At 27.1% G+C, this 22,806-nt stretch overlaps 6 protein-coding genes across 8 annotated transcripts; 4 read left to right on the top strand and 2 right to left on the bottom strand.

Moving 5' to 3' along the window:
* Nucleotides 1-2,339: 2,339 nt before the first annotated feature.
* LOC112694134 lies at nucleotides 2,340-4,178 on the top strand. 2 transcript variants are annotated; one of them, XM_025569518.1, is made up of 2 exons: nucleotides 2,340-2,537; nucleotides 3,161-4,178. In XM_025569518.1, the coding sequence occupies exons 1-2, from the start codon at nucleotides 2,535-2,537 to the stop codon at nucleotides 4,007-4,009; spliced, it is 852 nt and encodes a 283-aa protein (XP_025425303.1). In that variant the 5' UTR covers nucleotides 2,340-2,534; the 3' UTR covers nucleotides 4,010-4,178. The 2 variants fall into 2 exon arrangements, with proteins under 2 accessions (XP_025425303.1, XP_025425304.1); XM_025569519.1 differs by having other exon boundaries at nucleotides 2,341-2,474; nucleotides 3,161-4,177.
* Nucleotides 4,179-5,756: 1,578 nt separating this feature from the next.
* On the top strand, nucleotides 5,757-12,680 carry LOC112694132 (diphthine methyltransferase). Of its 2 annotated transcripts, none has more exons than XM_025569515.1 (5): nucleotides 5,757-5,921; nucleotides 11,051-11,363; nucleotides 11,424-11,681; nucleotides 12,092-12,230; nucleotides 12,287-12,680. In XM_025569515.1, exons 2-5 carry the CDS (start codon nucleotides 11,051-11,053, stop codon nucleotides 12,636-12,638), a joined length of 1,062 nt encoding a protein of 353 aa, XP_025425300.1. In that variant the 5' UTR covers nucleotides 5,757-5,921; the 3' UTR covers nucleotides 12,639-12,680. The 2 variants fall into 2 exon arrangements, with proteins under 2 accessions (XP_025425300.1, XP_025425299.1); XM_025569514.1 differs by lacking the exon at nucleotides 5,757-5,921 and adding an exon at nucleotides 5,953-6,490.
* On the top strand, nucleotides 6,775-9,624 carry LOC112694123 (DNA replication licensing factor mcm5). Its single transcript, XM_025569505.1, has 3 exons — nucleotides 6,775-7,991; nucleotides 8,070-8,797; nucleotides 8,920-9,624. The coding sequence occupies exons 1-3, from the start codon at nucleotides 7,191-7,193 to the stop codon at nucleotides 9,578-9,580; spliced, it is 2,190 nt and encodes a 729-aa protein (XP_025425290.1). The 5' UTR covers nucleotides 6,775-7,190; the 3' UTR covers nucleotides 9,581-9,624.
* A 21-nt stretch (nucleotides 12,681-12,701) lies between the features above and the next one.
* Nucleotides 12,702-14,196, bottom strand: LOC112694136 (barrier-to-autointegration factor). Its single transcript, XM_025569522.1, has 4 exons — nucleotides 14,055-14,196; nucleotides 13,952-13,968; nucleotides 13,531-13,707; nucleotides 12,702-12,925 (listed from the first exon to the last, which is right to left on the bottom strand). Exons 3-4 carry the CDS (start codon nucleotides 13,666-13,668, stop codon nucleotides 12,779-12,781), a joined length of 285 nt encoding a protein of 94 aa, XP_025425307.1. The 5' UTR covers nucleotides 13,669-13,707; nucleotides 13,952-13,968; nucleotides 14,055-14,196; the 3' UTR covers nucleotides 12,702-12,778.
* A 144-nt stretch (nucleotides 14,197-14,340) lies between these two features.
* On the top strand, nucleotides 14,341-18,894 carry LOC112694126 (dnaJ homolog subfamily C member 2). The gene is made up of 3 exons (XM_025569508.1): nucleotides 14,341-14,470; nucleotides 14,637-14,928; nucleotides 17,091-18,894. Exons 2-3 carry the CDS (start codon nucleotides 14,696-14,698, stop codon nucleotides 18,586-18,588), a joined length of 1,731 nt encoding a protein of 576 aa, XP_025425293.1. The 5' UTR covers nucleotides 14,341-14,470; nucleotides 14,637-14,695; the 3' UTR covers nucleotides 18,589-18,894.
* A 158-nt stretch (nucleotides 18,895-19,052) lies between these two features.
* Nucleotides 19,053-22,011, bottom strand: LOC112694122 (DNA replication licensing factor MCM4). Its single transcript, XM_025569504.1, has 2 exons — nucleotides 21,842-22,011; nucleotides 19,053-21,751 (listed from the first exon to the last, which is right to left on the bottom strand). Exon 2 carries the CDS (start codon nucleotides 21,747-21,749, stop codon nucleotides 19,092-19,094), a length of 2,658 nt encoding a protein of 885 aa, XP_025425289.1. The 5' UTR covers nucleotides 21,750-21,751; nucleotides 21,842-22,011; the 3' UTR covers nucleotides 19,053-19,091.
* Nucleotides 22,012-22,806: the final 795 nt, after the last annotated feature.

Here is a 22,806-nt window from a genome sequence, read left to right on the forward strand (position 1 = left end):
CCCCCCCCCACCATCTACTACCAAGTTTCTAAACGTAATTCAAGCATTTTAGTGTAGTTTTAAAAATATTTATTAATATATAATTTATAATAATAATAATAATTTTGGTTTCAGTGTTCAGTCACTTGCTTCACTCTGACAGCTGCATCCTCTTAGGCGAATTTCTGGCAAATTCAGTTATTATTTCACTTTCATCGAATTGCTCTTTTTTTATTTATATAAGCCATAGCTAACTCATTCAGTCTGTTTTCCGACATGGTGTTTCTTAAAAAAATTTTTAAGCGATTAAGTGCTGAAAACGTTCTTTCCGGAGTGAAAGAGGTAACTGGTAACGTGGCGAATAATTGTAAAAGTATTTTAATGTTAGGTCGAAGATTGGTGCGATGAGAGTGTGAATCAAGAACAGAATTCGGTTTTGGAATAGTATTTTTAGTATTTTGACTCAATTGTTGCCTCCATATGAACAGGTCAACCCTGATTGTAGATGAGGTATCATCATGGAGATCTTGGACATATATTTTAGCAGCTTTTATAATATTTTTATCGTCATACATATTTAAATTGGCTGGAATAAGTCTTTCAAGTGGCATAACATCAATAAGCCTTTGATTAAAACGAGCATCCATTGATTCTATTGAATAGTCAAGATACATTATCCATATAAACACGGCTCATGGAGGGGGGCTATAGGCCCCTTAGCCCCCCATTGGCTACGCCAATGTAAGAATGTCGCCCTTTTTTCTTATTAGTGAAACTAGTTTTGCATAAAAGCCACCCAATTCCCATAATATTAAAGAATCAATAGCGAATATTAAATAAAATTAATATTAAAATGTGTCTATACGAATATACTTCATAAAATATTTCCCCAAGTCTATGTGCTATGATATTTAAACACTAAAATAATATATGTATTTCGTTATATTTTTATTTAGTTGCATAAACAAATAGTTATTCTTCAATGCAATTAACCCTGTATTAGGAAAATAAAAGTGATGTACATTATGTACTCGCTTTCACGAAATATTTGTTAAATATTATTTGTTTTTATCATAATTTTCGATTTACGTTGTAAAACGACTAGCAAATAATGTTCTAGCTGTCGTTCTATTGGTTATACTATAATCCATAATGTTACGTGTTTATATTACGCATTGGTGAAATTTTTTAATTTACTTATTAAACATGTAACAAACATTACATTTTTCTAGGATGGAGTTTAAACTTTCAGAAGTGTATAAATGTGATAAATTCGAATTTATATGTAGGGTTAACCGTAAATATTTATTTTAGTTCTGCGAAGGAAAAAATCTGATTCCCCCCCCCCCCATATCTCCTTGGATGTCTCTTGAACATGTCACGGCGGTATAAAGAATAGTTTATTATTGTGATTGCATACTAAAGAACAAAAAATAAGATAAGATAATAAAAATCATAGATCAGATTTTTTTAAAAAAAATTTAAATTTTAAATAGATAAATAAGGAAGTAAGATTAAGTTAGGTTTATGAGTAAAATATTCAAATTACAAATTAAACTGATCAACTTCTATTTCATATTGTGATATCACAAAAAAAAAAGTATTATACAATTAACTATAGAGAAATCGTGGTAGCAAGATTTTTGATGTTTTAAAGTTGAACGGAAAGTAAAACACGCATGCGACTCATAAACGACACTGCTATCGGTTCACAGTGAACCGTTCACTACAGTCGCAAGCCGCAACGACTGTTATCGACACACACGTGTCAATCGCACATGGGAAACTACTTTCATTGATTAAATATAGATCAATCTTTGCGACTAGTCGTTGCGATCAGTCGTTGCGCCCAGTCGCACATAGGAAACCGTATCTTAACTATTCCCTTAAAAACTCAAAATTTAAAGACTTTTTGTTTAATTATTTGTAGGTAATATATAAATAATATAACAGAATCGGAAGCATAAATTATACAATATTATCATTATCAATTCATGTGTTACAAGTTTTATTATTTTAACTTACTTGTTAGTATTCATCAACCCTAATTTTTTAGGTATAGTGTCTGATACACATAGCATTAGGGTTCCAGAAATTAAAAATTATATTATCAATGTCAATGTGCTTATCACAAGCAAAGTTTTATCAATTAATAGTCAAACTGAACCTTAGATCGTATAAGAACTGAACATAGAAACGATTATATCATATAACAATAATGGTAAATAATAAAAAATAACTTATCAGTCATAATCTGAACCATAACCATTTTCTATTGTGAATTGTTATTTGTTTCCTCATATTAATATTTAATAACATTGTAGTATTATGACAAATTGACAAATATTATTTTTATCAAAAAAAAAAAAAAAATAAAAGCTCTGTATTTGTTGTTACTCTATCATGGTATTCAATAACTGCAATACTTATTATTAATTAAGTTCTATATATATATATATATATATTTTTTTTTTAAATTTCAATTAATAAACAGAGTAAGTGCATATCAATTATTTATACTACCCAAATTTATTAGGTCATTTACATGTTACTCAATGGTAGGTTACCTGTTTTAACTTTTACTAAACTCCTATTAATTGATATTTATTATGTAATAAATGAATCAATATTCAAAATGTTTTATTATAATTGAAGTTTATGTAGTTGTTGACAAATAGTGATTATGATGAAGTATATTATTTTTTAATATGATAAATTAATAGCTTCATTTTAGATTATTAAAGATTTAGTTTAACCAATTACACATACACATATATAAATGCATTTTAACTATAAATTTAGAAAGTTAGCTTTTTATTGTATGTAATATAGTCAGGGGTGGATCTAAAGCTTGTTTAAGGGAGGGGGTAAATAAGAATATTTATGAGTGATTACTTATAGTAAAATTAAGATTTGACTGTAATTTGAGCAATTTAAAAACCCAAGAGGAGAGGGGTGATTGTTGCGTTGCCCTCCCATAAATCTGCTTCTTACTATAGCACTTTCCTCTTTGTATTCATTTATATTTTCCTATATTTTATTTTGGGTAATTTTTGCTATAATAAATTATTTATTCCAAATATATACAATTTTATGTATTAAATAATAATTATATAACATTTTAAAGATAAACTTTTTTTAAATAATATGATTTAGTAATATTTTAATATTATAATTTCAGGACAAAAAAGTAAGAAAAAAAAGTAAAATCATGGAAAATAGTTTACTAGAAGCAATCAAGTCTGGCAACATGGGATGCCATTCAGAGTTGACCATCATACCTATATCACAAAGTACAAAAACTAATAGTCAATATGCAGTTTCTTCTACTTCTCCTCAGAGTACCGTGTCATTATCGCTTGTTCCAAATTCAAGCGGTGGTAAATCAAAAAATAAACACTCTTTATCATCCAATGCCCAAGGAGGTGCTCCACGTAAACGTGGAAAATCCAGTATGCCTCCATTAAACCATATGACCTATGATATGAACAATTATAATCCTCTTTTGGACTTAACGATGAATCGAAAACATTATCCTAATTATAATGCTCAACCTGAACAACAATGGCCATTTAATTTACCGTTCAACTATCCTGAATTATTAATGAATTTTAATCAGGTTAATAAAAGGAAACCATATTCTTATGAACAAACTCAACAAACTAAAGAAAAGACTGCAGTAAACTATAACAAAGAAAACACTCAAAATAAAACAAAACATTATAAACATGAACATATGCCCCCACCAACTTCTAATACTAGTACTTCTACTACTACTGCTTCAGATCGAATATCAGGACAGTTAGAAAATGTAGAAAAAACATTTGATATTGATTCTTTAAGTAGTGAAGATGGTTGGGCTAAATATAGAGAGTTATTGGGGGTTATTGAAGAAATGTCAGGGTCTATTAGACCAATTTATACAGGTTGTAAGAACTCTACAGAACGATTGAAAAAATCAATTCATAAAGCTAAAGCATTAGTGAGTGAATGTTTAAAAGAAGTAGAAAAAGTATCAAGACAGCTTTAAATATCACACATATTTTATAGATAAATAATTAATACATTATGAATAAAATTATTGGCATTTATATATTCTGCAGCAAAATAAATTAAATTATGATTTTGAAAACCACTATAAGTTATAGATCAAAGAAATTTTAATGTTAATTGAATTTTAATTATATTCGTTTTGGCAAATAAAATATAAAGAAGAATATTAATTTAATGTTAAAATAAAAATATTTGTTTTTATTATAAGAAATTTAATTATTACCTAATAATTGTTATTTTTATAAATTAAATTCAACAATTTTTCGTTTAAAGTGTTGCGCTAAAACGGATACATTAAAAATGAAAATATTTTTACAAAAATTTTAAATTGCTAGTTTTCCATTAACATTATTTATACAATTATTCATGTTAAAATAATCACATTTTGGTATTAAAAAAAAAAAAAAAAAAAACAAATTCAAAAAAAAATGTTTTCAATTTATGACTGACAGTATTTTATTATAAATAGTATTTTTCATAAACTGTGTACTTTAAGCATTAAAATGGTAACAAAGTGATATTGATTCTGAGGCCTTAAGATGTTTTATTTCATTTTAATTCTACCAGGGTATCCATTCAATTTTCATATTTATTTTTTTTTTAGATTATCTATGCTTAAGAATAAAATGTTATACAAATATTTTTAAGAATCTAAGTACTATTTTAATTTTAATTATTTTTAAAATTGTATATAATTTTATACAAATTATTCTAATTTACTGTACAAACTTTTTCTATAACGGGTATTATATTTATTATGTTGTAATAGCCAAGCACTATTTTAAGCTATAGATTTTAGGTACACAATCTATATTTATTTATTTTTTATTTTAAATTGTGGGTAGGTATTATTATTCATTATTATGTTAAAAGTATATTAGCTACATTTTAATTAAAATAGCACAAACTATAAATTATTATAGTAAAATTATATGAAATATAGTTATATTAAATAAAAACTATAGTTATAAAAATGTATCTATAATTTTTTTACGATATTTATTTAGTATATACATAATATATTTTTAATTTTAGAAGGTATCTTTGGTTTTAAATATTATTTAAATCATTTAAAGTATTTGTGAATTGTGTTTAAAATATATTAAATTGATGTTTATTAGACATGGTTTAATTTATGGTTATTTCAGTTTTGTGAAAAACAAATTATTTATTCAAATCAATACATTTAATAATCTATAATAAACTGTAAAATTATCTTATAATTTACTGATTCACCCAAATATTATCTGTAGAACTAAAAAAAAAAGTAACTCTTGTACAAAATTCATAAATATTTATTATTAATTTGCATTTTATTAATAACTGATTATTTTTTTAGATATTTAAAATTAGGTTTAACATTTTCATAAATAAAAATTATTTTCATAACATTTTATTTGTTAATTACTTGATTTCCATTCTGTTATTTAAAATTATTATTATTATTAAAATAAACAAATCTGTATTATAATTATCTACATTTTTATTAATTTGTTGAACTTGTTGTTTTGCTTATAAATCTGATAAATTTATCTTTAGGAGCTAATGGGATTTCAGTACAAAGAACACTTACATCACATAAAATTCTTAGATTTATTTTTAATTAAAAAAAAAATGACTACAATTGTTAACACAATGGTAGTACTTTTAATTGCAGTTGTAAAATATATTTATTTTAGCTTATTTATCATAGTTTTATTATATACCTTTAGTATACAACTGGTAACTGTATCCTAAACTATTAATGGTACTTAACCTATTTAATATGAATTATTTAAAAAAAAAAATGTTAAATTTAAAAATAAATCTACTTCAATTATTAATGAATTTTACTAAATTCTGAAGGAACGTTGAATGAGGTGCTAGATAATAACAAAGACTATAAACAGGTAAGGTAGTAATGAAAACAGTAAATGTTGTGAGGGCAAAAAAAAGCTAACAAGGAAAAAGTGATGGATAAAATAAAAGCGTGATAGCTGTTTTTGTGTAAGTATACATACTCGGAATAACAACATCTACTAATTACAGGCTACAGATTGAATACATTAATGAAATTAATGATTATCTCAAGAATAATTATAAGATAGTGTAGTGATAGATGTGTACGATAGATTTAAATTATTATGAGATTATAGGTTTTTAAGAAATACAGAATAGCTAAATAGTTCGTAATTTCGATAGCACAGAAGAAAGCTAAAACTTCCGTAACAGGACGTTAATAAGTTTCCGATTTTTGATAAATATTAGTTGTTTTGGAGAGTATTTAATATACTATTTTATTATCAAGTGATAATACTAAACGTACGATCAGTTATAATTCTGTTGTATGTTGTGATTGTAAAATGCTGTTGGTGGATCATTATCACTTATCTTAAAAGTGGTTTTATAGTAATTTTTTGTGCTTGTTATTGCTATTAGTATTGAATTAATTTTGATCGGCGTTTAAAATACATATCAGGTATCTAATTCATTTTATCAATATCAATCAGATTTTTTAAATAATAAAATAATAAAAAATTAAAAACTAGTAAATGGTTAGCACTTGTAAATTAATATATAAATAATTTATATTTATATTTAGAAATAAATATTTATCTGTAGGTATATTATTTATAAGTTAATAAAGGATTAATAATACTCCAGGCTAAGAATTTATATATATATATATATATACATATAATAATAATATAAACTATTTGTTTTTATAAATTAATATTTTAAATGAATATCTTAGCTCGGTTAAAAATTAGTGTATTGTTGACTGTTGCAAAGAAATAAAAATTCACGCATTAACCATTCTATGTTTTTTACGTACAATAAGTACCTACTATGAATTAACAATGTTGAATGTTTATTACCTATTTGGAAAACGTTACTAACTTTGACCATAACAATAGGAGTTAAACGTTTTTATGTTTGTTGTGTGTTCCCAACTTCAATAAAAGTACTACTAACAAAGTTTCCCGCCAATTATTATTTGCTAATCTGTTGCTTTGTTAGATTTTAGATCATGGTCGTCGTGTACTTCGGGTAGCATAAAATTGTGTTTATTTATTTAATATTTTTCTTTGCGTTCAGTTTAATTCACGTATCAATTTTTTTTTAATCTAATAATTGTGTTGTTTTTTTAACTTATTGGATATAACTAGCTAATAATCATGGAGGGTTTTGATACTCCAGGTATATTTTTTTCTGATACTTTCGGTGATGATGATAATTTGGCTTCATCGTTAATGAACACAAGATCTATAAAGAAAACATTCAAAGAATTTTTAAAAACTTATAACGAAGAAAATTTTAATTATAAGTATAGAGATACTTTAAAACGTAATTGTAATTTGGGTCAGTATTGGCTGGAAATAAATGTTGAAGATTTAGCTGGATTTGATGAAAATTTAGCAGACAAACTATACAAACAGCCAGTTGAACATTTACCAGCTTTCGAGGAAGCTGCCACAGAGTTGGCTCAAGAATTGATTGCATCAGATAATGCTGATGATTTTGAGAATATTCAAATATTATTGTCTACAAATTCATTGGCTTCTTCTTTGCGTTCAATTAAATCTGAATCAGTTTCTCGTTTAGTTAAAATCCCTGGTATCATAGTATCAGCTTCAAGTATTCGTGCTAAGGCTACACAAATAACATTACAATGTAGATCTTGTCGTAATGTTGTACCTCATTTACCTGTAAAAGCCGGGATGGATGGTTATATTTTACCAAGAAAATGTTCAACAGAACAAGCTGGTCGTCCACAGTGTCCATTAGATCCTTATTTTATTATACCAGACAAATGTAAATGTGTTGACTCTCAAATTTTAAAACTACAAGAATTGAGTGATTCTACTCCCCAAGGAGAAATGCCACGACATGTACAGCTATATTGTGATCGTTATTTATGTGAGCGTGTAGTTCCTGGAAATCGCATCATGGTAGTTGGTGTTTATTCTATAAAAAAGGTATGTTCCATTGTAAATTAGTACAGAATTTATTAATCATGTACTTCAAAATTCATACCTCTGTATTTGTATTTTTAGGTTAAAACTTCGAGGAAACAAAAAGTTGCAGAAAATTCTCGTACAGTAGTTGGTGTGCGTGCTCCATATTTAAGAGTTCTAGGATTTCAGATGGATGATCAAGTTGGTGGTTTTACTACTTCAATGCCTACTTCTGTTGAAGATGAAGAACTATTCAGAAAGTTGGCATCATCTCCTGATATATATGAACGAATTTCCAAATCCATTGCACCTTCCATTTTTGGATTCAGTGATATAAAAAAAGCCATAGCTTGTCTGTTGTTTGGTGGATCACGAAAAAGACTGCCAGATGGTTTAACTCGTCGTGGAGACGTCAATTTATTGCTTCTAGGAGATCCTGGTACAGCTAAATCACAACTTCTTAAGTTTGTTCAACAAGTTTCTCCTATTGGTGTATACACGTCTGGCAAAGGGTCTTCAGCTGCAGGTCTTACAGCTTCTGTTACTCGAGATCCAACGTCACATAATTTTATAGTAGAAGGTGGAGCAATGGTATTGGCTGATAGTGGTGTTGTATGTATTGATGAATTTGACAAGATGAGAGAAGGTGACAGAGTAGCAATTCATGAAGCTATGGAACAACAAACTATTTCAATTGCTAAAGCTGGCATTACAACTACTCTTAATAGCCGTTGTTCAGTATTGGCTGCTGCAAATTCAGTATTTGGTAGATGGGATGATAGTAAAGGCGAAGATAATATTGATTTCATGCCTACTATCTTATCAAGGTAAATATGGGTTTTTGTTATTAAAAATATAAATCTTTTTGAATTGATTATTTATGTCTTTTGAATTATTAAAATTATGTTAAAAGTTATTTAAATTAATTTAATACATTTTTAATTTATAGATTTGATATGATATTTATTATAAAAGATGAACATAATCAAATTCGAGATATGACATTGGCTAAGCATATCATGAATGTTCATTTAATGAATGGTCAAGCTCAGCAAGAAGTTGAAGGAGAATTACCATTGGCAACAATAAAAAAATTCCTGAATTATTGCCGCCAACGTTGTGGACCTCGATTATCAGAAGAAGCTGGTGAGAAACTTAAAAGTCGTTATGTTCTTATGAGAACTGGATGTCATGAATTAGAATCTGAAAAAAAATTAGCCATTCCTATCACTGTTCGACAATTAGAAGCCATTATTCGTATTGCTGAATCGTTAGCTAAAATGCAATTACAACCTTTTGCTACAGAGACTCATGTAGATGAAGCATTAAGATTGTTTCAAGTATCTACTTTAAGTGCAGCAACATCAGGATGTTTATCTGGTGTTGAAGGTTTTTCTACTGAAGAAGATACTGAAACATTACAAAGAATTGAAAAACAACTGAAACGCCGATTCCCAATTGGATCTCAAGTATCAGAATTTAGCATCATTCAAGATTTTTTAAGACAAAAATATCCACAAAGAGCCATTGATAAAGTTATATATTTGATGATCAGAAGAGGAGAAATACAACATATTATGCAACGTAAAATGTTAATTAGACTTAAATAATTATTTCATTATAAATATTCTTTAAAAAATCCATAATTCTTTTTTATTGTATGTATAACAAAATATAATTAATATTATATTTTAATATAGAATTATTAGTATATTTTTATTCTTTATTTTTTGATTTCATTAGTTAAGATTTTATGAATATACATCACATCATACTTCTAAGTATTTTCATGAACAGTTATATTATTTAACTTATTTATTGTTTCCTAGAAATAATGGTCAACATTATGATGTTCAATATTAGGTAAATATTTTACTGAAAAAAATTGGTTCTATCTGTAAATGTAAAAGATATATACTTAGTAACTGGGATTGTTACGTGCTAGTAGTTCACTACCATTAATTAGTGGTAATTTATTTTTCAACAACCAAATATCCAATTAAATAAAAAAGTAATATTAACTGTTAATTATTATTTATTATTCAAACATAAAATACCTAAATGGCTACACTGGATTCTAAAATTATACTTTTTTTTAAGAAAATGCATTCTTTATTTCTACATATTAAAGTATTGAAATATTTTCTGTACTAATATAGTTATTAATCAATATAGGTATATAATATAGGTATTCGTTACATTTTACAAATGTTAAACAAAAGTACAAAACTAAATATACTTTTATCAAAGAAATAGAAAATTAGAAATAAAAAACATTTTTTTGATTTTACACAAAAAAGTATTTAATTTAAAAAAATAAGGTCACAGATGCCTAAAAACAATATTTGAGTTTTAATGTTTTTAACATGTACAGGCAATATGCTATAACTTACTTTATAATACTTTATCAAAATAATATTACCGATTTACTTCACTACTTGATAAGTATTATATTTAGCAAAATGTGCTGGGTATATTTTGAAAGATGTGTTAGAAGTTTTAAAAATATTAAGGACTATGCTACAAGTCAAAACTATCAGGAATGGCAAAAAATATTAGTGACAGTTTCATAGTTTAATTTAAATTATAGAAATTTGACTAAGCCATGGTTTTAAATTGACATAAAAAGTTTCTTGACTAGATCAATACAATTTTATAATTATTTGGAAGACTTAATACTAATAAACGTTAATTTTTTCTTGTATGGCAGTGTTGATCACTATAATTAGTTGATGTATCATCGGATGGCATGTGATATATCAATATTTAATACTATTTTGATCTGTCCTATGATTGAACTATATATATATATATTAATATGATCAGAATTACTATTAAATGCATTCATTGTGTAAAGTATGGTGATAAGGAAGTGAAGCTCTACCTCTTTTCTGCTCTATACGTGTAAAAAAAAATTGAGCTTTAGTAATGATACTGAAAAAATATCTTACTATTTATATTTGAATTATAATTACTTAAAATATAAATAGTAATATTTGAAATATTTTTTAATTTTTTAATGAAACTGGACAAATATTAATAGTCTTCAATAATAATTTTTAAATATATTTTTTTTTTAGATGACTGAAATTAGTAGTGTGGATTTTTTAGAGTCGTTTGACACTTTGTACCCAGCTGATACTGTTGAATGGTGTCCAATATTAGAATACCATCATGTATTTGTATGTGGCACTTATAAACTTGACGAAGCAAACAAATTAAAAACTGGCACCATTAATTTATTTATTTTAGAAGATCAAAATAAAATAAAATTAATTCAATCTATTCCTGAAGATGCTGTATTAGATTTAAAATGGAATCCACATATAGTTTCTGGAAAAATATTGTTAGCAGCTGCATTGTCTGGCAACCACATTCGTTTATACAGTTTAGGTGAATATTTAACACATTAAAAAACTAATAATACATTTAAATAATTAATTTATATTATAGATAAATATGATACTGAATTGTGTCTAAGCGTATTCTCAAGTTTTGATCTTCCTAAAACAAATGGTGAATGTCATATGAGTTTATCAATTGCTTGGTCACATCATGAAAACGGATCACATAATCTTGCATTTAGTGATTCCCACGGTTACATAACTGTAGTTAATTTAAATAATCAACTGATTTATAGTTTCAAAGCTCATAATTTTGAGTCATGGACAGTTGCATTTAATCACGGAGAACCTAACATATTATACACAGGTGATTTTATAATAAAAATGCACTAAACTTTTTACTACCAATTCCATTTACTTAATTTATGAGTTGGTTTAATTAATAAGTGAATGAAAATTAATTTATGGTTAAGACTAATAGCATAATGTTTTGTGGATGTCAATATGAATATTTTATATTATTATAAATACTGAGTTTTTAGAAATTAATCTTAAACTCAATTTAATTCACTAATGTAGATATTTTCATAATACTTTAGTGATTTTAATACTATAGGATTGCAAGGATTATAGAATAGAAGGAATACAAATAAATTTAAAACTGTAATCTGGCTCAAATGTTAAGGTTATTTGCATCGGTTTTTTGTTTGATATTACTAGTACTGAAATCTAATTTAATAACGTCATCATTAATGTTTAACAAACTATAATTTATAGGTGGTGACGATTGTAAATTTAAATGTTATGACCAACGCTTACAATATGATAAACCTGTGTTTGAAAATAAAGATCATGAACAAGGAGTAACAACGTGTTCATCCAATAAAATCAGAGAAAACATAATTGCTACTGGGAGGTAAGTTAAAAAATGTAAAACTATTTTCTATTAGTACAATTTTAATATATTTTTAGTTATGATGAAATTGTAAGACTGTGGGATACACGTAACATGAAACATTGTTATAATAATGTTAAAGTAGATGGAGGCATTTGGAGGTTGAAATGGGAGCCTTTAAAAGAAGAATATCTTTTAAGTGCTTCAATGTTTAATGCTGCTCATATAATAGACACATCAATCAATAAAGCTAATATTTGTCAAGCTTTTGGAGAAAAAAATAATAGACTTTTTTATGGAGCTGATTGGTGCTATTCCAACAATATTCAATATGAATGCAGAACAAAGTCAAAAAACAGAAAAATAATTGCAACATGTTCGTTTTATGATCATAGATTAGATTTATTTTATGTTAATATGGAATTATAAAAAGTATATAATAAAATAATTGAATATATCAACTACATTTTAATAAATTTAGTGTGCATTGGTAATTTATATTATTCTTTATACAATAATATATATATATATATATATAGATATATATAAATAATAAAAAAATACAGTTATCACAAAAATTCATCACACCATGCTTTTAAACATCCATAACAATCTTTTGATTGTTTTGAGTTAGCACTTATTGTGTCTTTTAACCATTCACAAAATAAATCTTGATCCATTTGTAGAAGTAGAAACTGACCTAATACATTGTAAGCCTAAAATTAAAAATAATAATATACATTTTTTAATATAAATAGACATTTTTACAATAAGCTTATGTAGAAATTTTGTTAAATAAATAATTAAGATTAAAATACTAATTTATGACGTAGAATTTTGAGTAAATTAATTTACAGAGCTTATGAGAATTTTTGTATTTTTTTTTCTTTCTGTATTGTAACATCTGAAAAACAATGTTGATGAGAAATCATGAGTTTTTAAATTATGACAGTTTGAAAATCAGAATAAAAATGTCTAATTTATATATTTTGAAATTCTATGCATTTAATGCATCATCAGTCACTTATTATTATACACGCGTCGTTTATTTTATTAAAGTTTTTATGAAAAATATAAACTGATTTGCTGTCAAAAATTAAGTAACATTTTAAATACTTTAGTCAAAATTGTATTTCAGAAAAGACATCTGTTCTTGCATCATTTTTATAAAGCGCACTATATATTAAAAGTGTCATAATTTAGATAAAATATAATATTAATTATATTAATTTATAAATTATTCATATAATAAAATCTCATAAAATGTAAAATTTGTATAGGCTCTAAGCTATACTTATTTCAGAAATTTGAATCAAATTACTTTTGTGAATCCTTGTTCTTTGAGTCTGGTAGCTAAAACAGGACCAATACCAGCAAGTTCTTCGACTGGTTTATCTCGCATAGGCTCCCCAGAAAACGCTTTGTGTTTCTGGCTTGTTGTTGAAGATGGTGTAGTCATAATTTTGATTTAAGTGCAAACTTTGATATCCCGTTAAAACTGTGATGTAGATTAACAAATTAGTGTATGTGTGAAATAATTCTATACAGTGCAAGATACAACCAATTTGAAAAATTGAAAAAATCTAAGTCAGATAGGTATTACAATACCCATATATAATTCAAATAATGTGATTACAAGGAACACGGAAGTAGATTTGAAAAATAAAAAATAACGACTTCATACACTTAGATTGGTTTTAAATTGATAAGCATAAAATCGTTCGTTAAATTACTATACTCACATTTGATGGCCCGAGCCCTGCAATGAAACAGAAACAACAATAATATCTTACAGAATATGCAAATATTTGGATCAACAATAGTTTTCTAATGTTTATCACTAACCAAATAATACGTTATCGTCGTTATTCAAAATTACGTTGTTCCCTAACCATCTGGACTTGTCGGGAGGATTTGATTCGCTGCGTAGTAAGTTGGTATGCGTAATGTAATTATGTGTGCGGCGCCGGTGAACATAACTTGCCAGTTGTGCATGATCGAGCATGATACGCGTGTGGCGTAAATAAGTGGTTCGCCATATAGGCCCCCGAAACGAGTGCAAGGACGTTCTAAACGCGTACGTCTTTGCTTTTTTTTCCATACACTAATTGTCCTTGAGTTGTACAAAACACTTTACCACCCTAACCTACAAATTCCGAAACAAGAATTATTATATTCAAAAATTTCTTCTTCGAAATCTTCAAATTGGTCGAAGTTTTTATTGAGAACTTATGTCCAGTTGGTATTTTCACTATTTTAGGGTGAGTAATATTTGTTTTATAAATGTTCCATTCAATAAATATTCTTGTTTATCGATACTGGAGTTGATCTAAGATACAGATCTTCAACCAGTATGTTTTACATGGGGATTTTATTTCAAATAATTTTTTATTCTGTCCTAACGTATAATTGTGTTTATTATTTTAGATTATGCACAAATAACCATTATTGTGATTGCATGTCATCAAATTTACCATAGTTAAATAATGAAAGACAAAGAGAAACCGCCTATTCTAGATGTTCATCTTCGTAAAGTAGAAACAGTTGGACCATGGATTTTAAGATATTTGTCTGGATCAACATCCCAAGATAAAAGCTTAATCAATGGGGAAGAAGTAGAAGATACAAATGAATCTTTTATTGATGAAGAAAGTGAGGCAGATTCTCTTTATCTAAAAACTTTAGATCCTAAAGAATGGAAAGATCAAGATCATTATCAGTAATTATTAAATTAATTGTTTACCAAAATATAATCGAAATCATTTAAAATAAATATTTAAATCATTATGTTTATTAATGAGCACTTTTAAAAATATATTCTTAAATATTTTAAATCAAAGCCTAATATATAATTTATTAACTTTGCGAATAAAGCTTGAAATTAATTTGGTAACCTTAATAACAATAAAGAAACTTTGTTTTATAATTATACTATATAAAATCAACTAAAATAATACTATTAGTGATTTAATTATTCAAAATGTTTGTTTTCTTTTACAAAAAAAAAAAAAAAACCCTAATTTTTATATTTAACAATAATTATAAATCTGAGGTAAGGTATTCAAATTTTTTCAACTCTCAACTCCTATATGTGTTCACAATATTTTGATGGCTCCTAAATTATTAATGACAAAAAAACAAAATATTATGTATGTAAATTATTATAATATATTTAGATTTATTTATTTATCACACAAGTATATAAAACAATTTCCAAATAAATAGTTAATATTGAAAAATAAAATAAAATATTTTTTTATTTAATAAATAAAAATTAGTAAAAAAACAAAATTAATATTTAGTGAGATGGATGAGCTTGTTTATGTTTCATAATATGTTCAAATTTTAATTCTAGTTTAGAAATAGCTGTTCTAATCTACTTCTAGATGTTCACTTTTGACAGATATTTTGTTTTAATTACAGTTAATTTAGAAAATCCTGTCTTATATACTGTAAAGTAGCCTAAGGCAGCGGTGGTCAAACTTTTTTTACCTTGAGCCCAAAAAAACAACATTTTTTCACCATGGGCCATAACAAAATGTATTTTTCAATTTTTTTTCACATAAATGTAAAATATTACAGTTGTGCAAATAAGTGTTTTAATGTAGAATATTTTCGTGGGCCGTAGTTTGACCACCACTAGCCTAAAGTATTACATTTTTCAAAACTTTATTAGCCTTCTGAGTATTGTAGATTTACTTATGTTCGAAATTGAGTTAATAATGATACAAACATTGTCTTCATTTTGGAATCTAATATTATATTGTTATTGCTCATATAATTTTCACTTAGAAATTAATGGAGCATAGAAAAGTAGTCATTAATAGCACCCTCATATATTTCTTAAAACTAATTTCTTATGGAATGCTGTAATTTTAACAAAAAGCTCAAAAATATGGATATTATTTCCTTGCAACAAAATATTTATTACATTTAGGTTTTAAAAAATATCCAAAAGACTTAAAAGCTTCTTAAAAAAAATCATTGTCTTAATTTTTTTATGGTGTTTATTGTGATCTAAAAGAAAAAGTTGCAGTTCTCTGCAAAATGGCCACATCTCTTTTTTATTGCTTCAATAATTGCTCAATTTATTATAAACTATATTTGAATTGCTTATTACAGAAACCCCTCTAATCCATAACTTTAAAGTTTCTAGAAACTAATCAAAAATAAAAAACTCAAGTGATGTCACATGAGGAGTTTCTGTTTTAAACAAAGATTTTGGAGATGCGATTGGACATATAAATAAGATGCAAATAAGGGTTTTTACACAAATCGATAAGTCTACTAATACAAGAAAATTAGAACATAATATATTTAAGAAATTTTTATCTTATTGGGTTTCTGTAATGAACGATTAAATTATAATTGATTATATTACAATAATAAAATTTTTATTTCTTAAAATAACTCTTCTCAAATTCCTGTTATACCCAGGAGCTGTGATGCACATTTTGAATAATACCTTTAGTATAAATTGTTTGATTAAAATAGTTAAACCTCTGAAATATATATTTAGCACTGCATACTGCTATAATATTTTTTAGTTCTACAAATCTTGAATCCTAGTTATTATATTTATATAGATAAAAACAAATATATCCAATAAAATATTCTTATCTATTTATTTTAATAAACTGTTATAAAAAAATAAAATTATTGAAAAAAGCAACTTGTTGTAGGTCTTAATATTTTTTGTATAATGTATAAAAAATTTTGTTAAACCTATTTGTGTACAATTATTATCATCTTCCTTATATAAACATAATTTAACAAATGTATTAATAGATACAAAGCCCAAGGTTTTGAATTTTGTATGATTTCGATTGTTTTAACTATTTATGTAAAAATTTTTAATTGAATATGTTTTTTTTATTACAGAGTGTTAGGTTTATCAAAATTGCGATATAAAGCAACTGAAGCACAAATTAAAAGTGCTTATAGGCGTAGAGTTCTTAATCATCATCCAGATAAAAGAAAAAAACTTGGTGAAAAAGTTCAAGGTGATGATGACTACTTTACATGCATAACTAAAGCTTGGGAAACGCTTGGAAATAAAACAAAAAGACGAGCTTATGATTCTATTGATCCTAAATTTGAAAACAGCATTCCTTCTAAGGAAACAGCCAAAAAATCTGACTTCTTTGAATTATTTGGCCCAATATTTGTTCGTAACAGTATGTGGTCAGAACAAAGTTCAGTGCCTCTTTTAGGAGATATCAATAGTACACGTGATCATGTTGACCGTTTCTACAATTTCTGGTATGGGTTTAATTCGTGGAGAGAATTTTCATATCTTGATGAAGAAGATCGTGAACAAGCGTCTGATCGTGAAGAACGTAGGTGGATTGAAAAACAAAATCGTGCTAATCGTGCAAAACTGAAAAAGGAAGAGAGTGCTCGTATTAGACAACTTGTTGATCTAGCATATGCTAATGACCCTAGACTTTTGAAGTTTAAAAAGGAAGAGCAAGAACGCAAAGCTGCTCTTAAACAAGCCAAAAAAGATGCAATTAGACAAAAACAAGAAGAAGAAATTAGACAAAGAGAAGAAGAAGAAGCCCGTATACAAAAAGAAAAAGAAGAACGTGAAGCTGTAGAAAAGGCTCAACGAAATGCATTAAAGGCTGAAAAAGATAGTAAAAAGAAAGCATTAAAAAAAGAACGTAAAAATATTCGAGATTTATGTAAAACAAATAACTACTATATACAAAATGGTGACAATGTTATTGAAATAATGTCAGGCGTTGAAAAAATTTGTGATCAACTATGCGCTGTGCAGCTTAAACAATTGGCCAGTGCTATCCAAAGAGATGGTCGTAAAGCATTGATAGAAAAACTTAAACAAATGGAATGCAGAGTCGAATTAAATAATGTCATTAAAAATGATATAAAAATTGTTGAAAAAAATAATAATGATTGGGAAACTGATGATGTTCAGTTATTAATCAAAGCTGTGAATTTGTTTCCAGCAGGTACTAGTCAACGTTGGGAAGCTGTTGCAAATTTTATTAATCAACACAGTAAGAATGGTGAACGAAATGCAAAACAAGTATTAGCTAAAGCTAAATCTCTTCAAAGTACTAATTTCACTGATAATGCTTTAAAATCTGAAATGAATGCCAATGCATATGATCAATTTGAAAAAGAAAAAAAAAGCGAAGCACAAGTACCTGAAGTTGTTTCTGAACGTCCTGTTGGATGGTCAGCTGAAGAGCAAAAATTATTGGAACAAGCTCTAAAGACATACCCAGTTGCAGTAAAAGAACGTTGGGAAAGAATAGCAGAATGTGTTCCAACTAGGACGAAAAAGGAATGCATGAAAAGATACAAAGAAATTGTTGAACTAGTTAAAGCCAAGAAAGCTGCTCAAGTCTAATATGTTATAAATTTTGAACATGTGTTAACAAAGCTTAATGATTTAATTTTTTTAATTAAATTTTTGTTTTGTCAATATTTTTGAACAAAATTTAAATTTTGAACTCAATATAGTTTTTATAACATTTAAGATTAATAATTTGACACAATACAGATAACTTTGTAAATGTATGCAAATTTATGTATTAATGTGCTTAAAGGAAACTAAAACTATCTTGCGAGTTACATCTTTGTTTACAGAAACAAAATTATAATCAGTCAAAGAACAATGTATTTATAAAAATATATATAATATGTATGAACTATAGGAATTATTTTTGTATTATTTGTTCATATTCTCTATAAATTGATCATTAATTCAGTTAAATAATTTTTGGATTTAGGAAGTTTGTCAATAAAGCTATTACCTGTTTAATTATTTATTATTAATATTTATTTGAATGACATTAAACATAAAAAAATACAGTTAAATATAAATTAAGCATAAAAAGGACATTAAATGTTTTAAATACTACGAATTGTAGTTCGTCCTGTGATAATGATTTTACCCAAATCTTGAACTTCTTTAAGAGCATCATCAAACATTTCTCTTGTAACTTGAAATTGTGGAAAAGCTGATTTTGTTTCTTTTAATAATGTTTGGTAGTTGAATATAGTAGATTTTGGCTGGCTAGACATTACCTTGGCTAAATGTTCTGCGACATCATGTCTCCTTTGCCTTGCAGCAGAACTCAAGCCAGTAGTCAATATTCCTACATCTATTTTTCCAGATAGCGGATCTGTAGCACTCTGTTTTAATGCTTCTCTATATAATCTCCAAGCTTCATCGACATCTTTCAATTCAACTACATTTGAATACCTCATTTTAGCATGCGCTTCAGATAATCTAATTAATGATTCCAATTGTCTTGGATATGCAGAGACTTGTCCTCTACCACTACCAACAGTTCTCATGTTAACATAATATTGAATAAGTTTCTGTTTGCTTTCTTCATTTAAAATAGGTTGAAATGTTTCACGTCCATAAGTAATATAATCTTGCAGTAAGGTAGTATCCATTTGTTCATCATGTTCATAACTTTCACTTTTGTAATACAATGATACTAAATGATTTGCCAATCTTCTATCATACTGTTCATTTTGTGGATCCAACATTAAAAATATTAAATCAAACCTGGATAATAATGTATGTGGAAGTTTTATATTTTCTATTATAGTTTTGTTTTTATTCCACTGTGATTCACATGGGTTTGCAGCAGCTAAAATAGAAGTTCTAGCATTAAGTTGACAAATTATACCTGCTTTAGCAATACTTAAGGTTTGTTGTTCCATAACTTCATGCAAAACACTCCTAGCTGAATCACTCATTTTATCAAATTCATCAATGCAACAAACTCCATTGTCAGCTAAAACTAATGCGCCAGTCTGTAAAACAAGTTGTCTAGTTTCTGGATCTTTGGTTACATAAGCTGTCATACCAACAGCTGAAGAACCTTTGCCACTAGTATATTGACTTCTAGGTACAATATCATAAACATAAGACAAGAATTGTGATTTACTTGTACCAGGATCACCACATAATAATATATTTATTTCAGACCTTAAATGATTTTTGGTTTTAGAAGTTTTTCGTGTACCACCAAATAGTTGCATCAATATACCCTTTTTAATGTCATTATTTTCATAAATAGACGGTGCTAATGTATTTGATAGTCTATCATAAATATCTTCTGTTTTTGATAAATTTTGTAATATTTCAATTCTTTCTTCAGTTAATTTATTTTTCTCTTCTACAGCAAAAGATATACGACTATCATTACATTTTAAAAAGTGTAAAACATCAATATGAGTCCTATATACGCTTCGGAAGTTTCGCATTCTTGGATTCACTTGCATAGGGACGGCTCGATAAATACCTGTTATAGATACACGGTCACCAGCTTGTACGGTTTCAATAAGTTCATTATAAGAATATAAATTTACAGTGTGCGGCGTCTGACCAGCCGGCATTTCATCAGGTGATTCTTGGAGTTTGGTTAATTGTTTATCAGTAAAATTAGAACGATTGTGGATAAGCTCAAAACAATGATTAGTATTACAATGAGGGCATAACGTGGGCTCAGCAATATTACCGCGATCAATTTCTACAATAGTTGTATATGAACATACAATACACCTGAAAAATGCATCACGCATTTCAGGTATAATGTCACTACATCTAATTACCATTCCTGAAACAGTAATAAGCTGATCCATATCTTCAGGATTTAGGTTACGCATATTCATAGTTTTTTGTACATTAAAAGGTCGTACTTGGAGAGCTTTAGTAACATGTGTCAAATCAGCTGCTGGATATTTAGTGAAAAACACTTCATTGACAACTGTATCAAACACTGGGATAACTTCTTGAGGATAACTTATTAATTGTTGATAAAGTTCAGGATCAAATTGATTCAAGTGACCACAATTAACATCTATATACGGGATTTCCATTTCCAAAACATTACTTAATTTAGACATATAATGTGGCAATTCCGATTCATTTAAACTAAATGTTTCAATAAAATTTTGAAATTTGGTACGACACTTATCAACTACAACATCTGTACCCCATATAACTAAATTTGGAGCTACATCTTGATTTTCGAAATCAGTTCGAGGTACACCATTTTCATAATTAGTAGTATCAACTTGCCTATGCCGTCGGTTAACTGATAAATTAGTTCTTTGAACTGAATTACCACTACGCACAGTAAAACCAGTAGCTCGAGAATCTACCGAACTTAGAGGAGTACCATAATTGATAGGAGAACTAAGATCTACTTCACTGGTACGCAGTCCTTGTAATGGACTAGTCATAAAACGACGAGCAGGTGAAGAAACTTCCGAGACAATCCCACCTGATCGACGACTGGAAACAGAACCTGGCGTTCTATTCCCGGTTGATTGACCATTAGTTCTTGGTGTCATAATATTCCTGGAAGAATTTATTCCTTCTCTAGGAGTAGTGGCATTATTTCTGGTTGGAGTTTGGCTATTATTTGGTGTGCTGACACTATTTCGAGAAGCACGACCTCCTCTTGGTGTAGTTGAACCATTTTGAGGAGTTTGATCTCTTCTTGGAGTGGTACTGCCATTTCTTCGAGGAGTACGACCAGACATTGCTAAAATCATTTGTAATAAAGGTTACGTTCAATTAAACTCATATTGTGTATAAATATATATACACATATATTAAAATTAGTTAAATTTACCTGATATTGATAAATATAATAATTAATTAAAAATGTAAACTCTCAGTGCTTTTAAAATCAAAACAAATTAAGTTTAGTACAGAATTATATTGACGGATAAGTGATTTAATAAGAACATACATAAAGTATCAAAATTAGACAGTTCCTACATAATAATTTCATAACAAAAACATCAACAGAATTGGCGGCAAAATATACATGAAAAAGCACATATATATATATCATGTTCTTTTTAAGGTTATGGAACACCATAATTACTTGTTATATCACTTATTGAGTTATTATTGTTCGCAGAACTACACTGTTATACACTGTTTTTTTTTATAGTTGAACAGAATAATGGCGCATTAGTTATGTACCTATTCAAATTTGTTAATCATTAATAAAATAATAATATATTTTTATTATCATTATAAATAATAGATAAATAGTGGATTTTTGATACAAATATTATAAATACAGAATTTTAAATGCTTACCAATATTATTTTGCAGATTTCAAAGTGCATCGAATAACGAATAGATATATTTGAATCTACCTTTTGACAATTTTATAAAGGAAGAATATTCTTACCACGAAGGAATGGAAAAATATTTAAGTACTTTTCTACTATTACTAAAACTATAGTCACTTGGATCAAAATGATTACCACAAACTGATTGGTTAGATGTAGCTATTGGTATACCCAAGGAATCACGCTATTTATACCTTTTTTCTTCAATTTTCGGAAATCTTATATTAAAATATTATATTTATATTTTTTAAGATGTATTGTATAGTAATTACTAATTAACAGGTCTCGAGACTTCTAATTTAATAAATTGTTAACTTTACATAAATAAATAAAATGAACTCAGAATTAAGGTATTTAACTTATTTAACTTTACTTAACTTTTTTTTTTTAATAGTAATTTTAATAGTAGATACATATTCTGTGGATACACGTTACAGCTACGACCGTATAC

The sequence above is a fragment of the Sipha flava genome, unplaced genomic scaffold (assembly GCF_003268045.1).
Source record: "Sipha flava isolate LNK unplaced genomic scaffold, YSA_version1 123_pilon_pilon, whole genome shotgun sequence".
Taxonomy (NCBI): domain Eukaryota; kingdom Metazoa; phylum Arthropoda; class Insecta; order Hemiptera; family Aphididae; genus Sipha; species Sipha flava.

Excerpts from the sequence above, each read along its gene's own strand:
- LOC112694123 (XM_025569505.1), top strand. The coding sequence starts at position 7,191 with ATGGAGGGTTTTGATACTCCAGGTATATTTTTTTCTGATACTTTCGGT. Across the intron at positions 7,992-8,069 it reads GTGTTTATTCTATAAAAAAG|GTTAAAACTTCGAGGAAACA; the intron begins GTATGTTCCATT and ends TTGTATTTTTAG. Across the intron at positions 8,798-8,919 it reads ATGCCTACTATCTTATCAAG|ATTTGATATGATATTTATTA; the intron begins GTAAATATGGGT and ends TTTAATTTATAG.
- LOC112694132 (XM_025569515.1), top strand. The coding sequence starts at position 11,051 with ATGACTGAAATTAGTAGTGTGGATTTTTTAGAGTCGTTTGACACTTTG. Across the intron at positions 11,364-11,423 it reads CATTCGTTTATACAGTTTAG|ATAAATATGATACTGAATTG; the intron begins GTGAATATTTAA and ends TTTATATTATAG. Across the intron at positions 11,682-12,091 it reads ACCTAACATATTATACACAG|GTGGTGACGATTGTAAATTT; the intron begins GTGATTTTATAA and ends TATAATTTATAG.
- LOC112694136 (XM_025569522.1), bottom strand. The coding sequence starts at position 13,668 with ATGACTACACCATCTTCAACAACAAGCCAGAAACACAAAGCGTTTTCT. Across the intron at positions 12,926-13,530 it reads AAGAACAAGGATTCACAAAA|GCTTACAATGTATTAGGTCA; the intron begins GTAATTTGATTC and ends TTTTAATTTTAG.
- LOC112694126 (XM_025569508.1), top strand. The coding sequence starts at position 14,696 with ATGAAAGACAAAGAGAAACCGCCTATTCTAGATGTTCATCTTCGTAAA. Across the intron at positions 14,929-17,090 it reads AAAGATCAAGATCATTATCA|AGTGTTAGGTTTATCAAAAT; the intron begins GTAATTATTAAA and ends TTTTTATTACAG.
- LOC112694122 (XM_025569504.1), bottom strand. The coding sequence starts at position 21,749 with ATGTCTGGTCGTACTCCTCGAAGAAATGGCAGTACCACTCCAAGAAGA.